Genomic DNA, 5,960 nt, shown 5'->3' on the forward strand with positions numbered 1-5,960 from the left:
AACCCGACTTCCACAAATGGGGGGAGATACTTCAAACCCCAAGATATCGATCCTAGTGACTCAAAAAAATTGCCCACATCACAAGGGGGGAGATACTTCAAACCCTCACATTTAGAGACTGAAAACCCAATAGAAGACCTGAATAAATCCACCCAACAAACACTCGCTAAAGAAGATGAGGTCTTGAAGCAATTACAAAAGACACAAGCCAATATATCCTTATGGGGTTTACTTATGGCCTCATACAAGCATCGCCAGAATTTGGTGAACCTTCTCAATCAAATCCAAGTCCTTACAACCACAACCTCTCAAGATTTGAATGCTATGATTGGGTCCATAAGTAGGGAACTCACTATTTCCTACTTTGACAAAGATTTGACAAAGAAGGAGAGGCACCACAATGACCCATTGCACATTACTGTAGATGCCAAAGGCAGGAAGATTCAATTAGTTTTAATTGATGACGAAAGTGCCTTGAATGTGTGTCCTTTGAAGATTGCAAGTTGCTTGGGCCTAAGTATTGAGGATTTTGTGCCAACTGATCAACATGTGAGGGCGTACAACAATAATAGATGGGAAGTCTTGGGAACTGTAACATTGGAGCCTACTATAGGGCAAATGATCAAGAAGGTGGAGTTTTTAGTACTAAACATAGCATCGTGCTTCAATATGCTCCTTGGACGACCATGGATCCATGACACAGAGGTTGTACCTTCATCCCTATACCAAAAGTTTCGGTTTCCACATGAAGGAGTCATAGTTACCATATATGGTGATACTTTGACTGCACCCAAGCCCATCTTTGGTATCGACTCTAAAAAGGAGCCATTGAATTTTTATTAAGGACATATTTTATGTAGTTGGCTAATCCTTTGACAAAACACACTTACTTGTATTTGGATAGATCTAGGATGTGTTTAATACTTCAAAAAACATGTTGTTCAAGTCTAGTATTAAAGCCATGAAGATTGGACCAAGAAATAAGTGAAGAAAATGTGTTCACTAAAGCTGGACAGATAGCTCGACACCTGCGGACACCTGCTCGACATATAGCTATCTATCGAGATTTAATGAGGCTCGACACTTGTTATCTATCGAGGTTACAGAAATCAAAATTTTTAGATCTAATTTTCGGCCCATGCTTATGTATTTGTGTAAGGTTTCTTTTCTCACAACCCTACGCATATATAAGGATTATTTTAGAGGCCGTCACATAAGAGAATACAAGGAGAACGTATGCAAAAGGTGACCGAAGCCTTATTCTCTCTGAAAAAAGCTATTGCCTTTTTTGTGCCTTAGGGTTTTGTAATCAAATGCTTCTTGATCTTCATTGTTGATGAAGTGAAGAACTTTGCAGCCAACATTCTTCTTCCTCAAGTTGATGAGTAAGTCACATACTGGGATTCCTGCAAAGGAGTTAGTCACGTACTGGGATCCGTGCATCAAAGGGTGGCATTCATATATTAAAGAGTTCAGAGGTTTTGAAGCGGTAGAAGGTTTCTGCTGTAAGTTCATCTATGAGGATTGTGAAGTCTAAGGATAAAAGTTTTGTACTAGATCTGAAACTTCTCTTTACTATAGTGAATTGTTTTTTCAGAAGGTTTCCCCCCAGGTTTTTTACTGTGAAACTGATTGGTTTCAATGGTTTTCCTGGGTCATCATATCTTGTCTTATTTATTTTTCCGCTGCACTTAGTTTTGACATTATATTGATGTTTGTTTGTTTTAACAAGTTTTATGCATAATAAATCTAATTAACAACTTGGGTTTAAAACTTGTTAATTCTATCAACTAGGGTCTAAATTTCCCAACACTTTTGATGGCTTTGAAATTGAGAGTCCTGGCTTTGAAAGAAGGGAAGAGGAAGTGGAGAAGATTCCTATGGACTTTGCTCTCTACAGTAACAATAATGTGGTGGCAATGATGAGGAGAATGAATTATATTCCGAGGATGAACTTGGGGAAAACCGAGAAGAAGCCAACTATTAAAGTACCGATGATTCCTACTGCCACACCACCTTTTGGGCTAGGCTATAAGCCCACTGATGACTTGTTAGAGATGGAGGTGAGAAGAATAGCCCTATACTCCTACATTGAACAGAAAGTATGTCAAAGCTGGAGATGATCAACACTATTAGGGATTTCCTAAACCAAGATTTGATCCTAAGACTAGAATTATGATGCCTAGGTTCAAGCTACTACTTGATTGTAGCAACAAGCTTCCAAAACTGAAGAAGGAAGACACAAACTAGGTTCTACTGATTGGGCTGATTACATGGACCCTAATGCAATGACCACACTCTTTAGAGGTGCTATTTGTAATATAGAACAATAAGAGTACTAGGAGGCTTGCCACTAGCATTGAAGAGCCTATATGAAGCAAGAACAAATGATGAAGATGAGGAAGGGGGAGAAGCCCTTAGTGATGATGATGAAGGTAGCAACAACGAGAGTGATAGTAGTGGTGACAGTGGAGATGGTGAAGATGATAGCAACAGTGATAGTGAAAGCAACGATAGTGAAGACTATGATAGCTAATATAGTGGCAATGATTGGGGTAAACCCCCTAGTGATAGAGAATATGAAGATGATGGGCTTTATTATGAAGACTATGATGATGATGTAGACTACTATAGATAGCCGAAGTTGAACCTATAGACATGGGAAGCGACGGTGACAGTGATTAATACAAGCTAGAAAATGTGTTAAAGGCTGTAGGAGAAGAAATTGGAGAAGCTGATAATGTAGACTATAGGCATCTCTTGGATTGGAGCTGCATTACTGATGTTAGTTCAAAGTTAGGTCCTCAATATGATAAGCATGGTAGAGAGATTCCTAAGTTAGGGTCATTTCACAATTCAAAACTTGGCTCACTAACCCTATATACCGAAGAAGAGGATGACATAGATACTAGATTGGCTGCTTTAGACCAAAAACTGATGGTCCACAGTTTCAGAAACATAATGCTGGAGAGCCCTAAAGATGATAATAAGATGATGGAAGAGAACGAGTCAAAATACCTCCCTTAATGCACCGACCTAAACAACAATGGGAAATAATATTTGTTTGGTGAGTGGATGGATAGCATAGAGCGCCTAGATGCTTTTGTGATTGACAAGCCCATAGATATGGAGATTGATGATGAAGCCATAGATTATATGGATGAAGATCCCACGATATTCATGCTGAGGGAAGATGGAACACATTAGGAGCCACCTGCCATTGTTGAAGCCATGACTGAGTTGAAGAACTGGGCATGAGAGGGAGCTGCCCACCCCAATCAAGACCGTTGAGCTAGTCACCCCTGCCAAGAACATTGTTTCTGTCCCTATCGAGTCTATTTCTACTAGTATTACTATTCTTGTCAATTCTGTTTGTGATAGTATTCCTATTGAGTGTGTTTTAGTTAAGTCTATTAAGTTTGTTAAGAACTCTTTTCCTTATAATATGATTTCTGTTTTTGCTTATTTGTTGGCTTTGAATGTTTTCATTTCTGAAATTAGTAAAGAAAATCTTAATAATAAGGGATTAAAACAAGGGCATTTAGAACCTATAAAAGAAGAACCTATTAACCTAGGAACTAATGATGAACCTAAAATGATACAAGTGGGCAATACCCCAACCACCTTTGGGAAAGATGCATTAGTTGCCCAACTGACAAAGTTCAAAGAGATATTTGCATGGTCATACGAAGATATGCTTGGGATTGATACAGATATAGTGCAGCATTACATCCCAACAGATCCAACTATGAAGCCAGTTAACCAGAAATTGAGAAGAATGAAGCCTGAATGGACGCTCAAGATCAAAGAAGAAGTTGAGAAATAATATAATGGAGGATTCTTGAGGGTGGTTAACTATCTAGAATGGTTAGCTAGTGTAGTTCCGATGCAAAAGAAAGATGGGAAAGTGAGAATGTGTGTAGATTTTCGAGATCTGAATAAGGCTAGTCCAAAAGATGATTTTCTTTGCCTCACATTGACATCCTAGTTGACAACATAGCAAGACATGCCTTGCTATAATTTATGGATGGATTTTTGGGGTACAATAAAATTAAAATGGCTCCAGAAGATATGGAAAAAACCTCCTTCATTACTCCATGGGGGACATATTTCTACAAGGTCATGCCATTTGGCCTTAAGAATGTTGGTGCTACTTACTAATGTCCAGCCACCACTTTGTTGCATGATTTGATCCACAAAGAAGTAGAGGTTTATGTTGATGATATGATAGTGAAATCTAAGGACTGTGAAGGGCATATGCCGGCTTTATGGAAATTCTTTGAAAGAATCTAGTTCTACAAGTTACGATTAAATCCAAAAAAGTGCACTTTCGGAGTCACATCCAAAAAACCATTAGGGTTTATGGTAAGTCAGAGAGGAATTGAAGTTGATCCTGACAAAATCAAAGCAATTGTAGAGATGAAGCCTCCAAGAGCTGAAAAGGAGATCTAAGGGTTTCTGGGGAGGATACAATACATCAACAGATTCATAGCCTAGCTTACCATAATATGTGAACCAATTTTTCGATTTCTCAAGGAAGAAGTCCCTACACTATGGAATGAACGATGCCAAGAAGATTTTGAAAAGATCAAGAATTATCTGATGAAGCCACCAATACTTGTCCCATAAATACCTGAAAATCTATTGTTGTTGTATCTCATAAATACATATACAACAATAAGGGCTTTGCTTGTTCAATACCTAGAGGAAACCAGAAAAGAGAATGCAATCTACTACCTCAGCAAGAAGATGTTGCCTTATGAGGAAAAGTATTCACCACTAGAGAAGACATGTGTAGTACTTGTATGGGCAACCTGTAAATTCAGACACTATATGCTGGCTTACAAGGTCTTGTTGATTACAAGAATGGACCCATTGAAATATCTAATGGAGAAGCCTGTGCAAGATGAGAAGATGGCTAAATGGGTTTTGCTTTTATCAGAGTTTGATATTAAATAAGTGACTCAAAAATCTGTAAAGGGGATAGCAATTGCTGATCACTTAGCCCATTGTTCACCTGAAGAAGCTGAAGAAATCCAAAGGGACTTTCTAGATGAAGATATCATCGGGATCGAGGTGGAAGATGGAAGATGTATTTTGATATAGCAACTAATCAAAATGGAAGTGGCCATTGGAGTTCTCTTAATTTCTCCAAAAGGGACACACATCCACGCCAAGGATTTAAAGACATCTAAAAATCACAAAGAACCCAAAATGAAAAGAAGACCAAACCATAATCAAACACCAAAAACTCCACACAAAAAAAGGAAACTCACATCAACCACAATTAAATTGTCAATCACCATACGCCAAACTTCCAAAGAATGCTTGGAAGACGTTGATAGATGATATATGGGCAACCAATGGAGAAACCCCTGATATATGCCATCAACATCTTCCTGAACTTGAGGACCAACCCCTAAATATTCATACATCCAAACTTGAAAAAAACAACACACATCATTATGACATAGCTAAAATGACTTTAAAAAAACCCACACAGAGCCAAAAATTCCAAAACATCACCTACCAAACAAATGGTGCACCACATAAGCTTGAGAGGCTACGCCGAGAAAGTTGATTCATGAAGTGCAAGAGGGTAGTGTAAGCCATGCCACCCCAGTTATAATTTTTGACTTGGTCAATATCCTTCAGACTCCACGGGTTGAAATCTCACAGTACTACCTAACAATGGGCATAAGAAAGTCCCAATGAAGAGAAGCATGAACATGTGTGTGCCTGTTGCTATGGTTTTACAGTTCTCAATATTCTCATATAGCCACATCAAAGAGACATTTTTAATCTTCAATTTTGAAGGTACTACGCCTAAGAGACTCTTAAACTCTTTTGAAGTAAAGGAATCATTGATCTTGGTTCTTTCACTGCCCATTCTCAAGCCTGTAATGACAGAGAAGTCGTAAGGCGTTAGCATCACTTCACCAATGCCTGAAAATGGAATG

The 5,960-nt window shown here is 38.5% G+C and overlaps 1 protein-coding gene across 1 annotated transcript; it reads left to right on the top strand.

The window, feature by feature from the left end:
• Positions 1–234: 234 nt before the first annotated feature.
• LOC142635060 (uncharacterized) lies at positions 235–3,826 on the top strand. Its single transcript, XM_075809276.1, has 4 exons — positions 235–805; positions 1,795–2,050; positions 2,326–2,516; positions 3,405–3,826. The coding sequence occupies exons 1-4, from the start codon at positions 235–237 to the stop codon at positions 3,824–3,826; spliced, it is 1,440 nt and encodes a 479-aa protein (XP_075665391.1).
• The last annotated feature ends 2,134 nt before the right edge of the window (positions 3,827–5,960 follow it).

This window comes from Castanea sativa, chromosome 5 (assembly GCF_040712315.1).
Source record: "Castanea sativa cultivar Marrone di Chiusa Pesio chromosome 5, ASM4071231v1".
Lineage (NCBI taxonomy): Eukaryota > Viridiplantae > Streptophyta > Magnoliopsida > Fagales > Fagaceae > Castanea > Castanea sativa.

Bases quoted from the DNA above. Each gene is read 5' to 3' on its own strand.
- LOC142635060 (XM_075809276.1), top strand. From the start codon at position 235: ATGGCCTCATACAAGCATCGCCAGAATTTGGTGAACCTTCTCAATCAA. The intron at 806-1,794 runs GTATCGACTCTA...TCTATCAACTAG, and splicing joins TGCACCCAAGCCCATCTTTG to GGTCTAAATTTCCCAACACT. The intron at 2,051-2,325 runs GTTAGAGATGGA...TTTGTAATATAG, and splicing joins TATAAGCCCACTGATGACTT to AACAATAAGAGTACTAGGAG.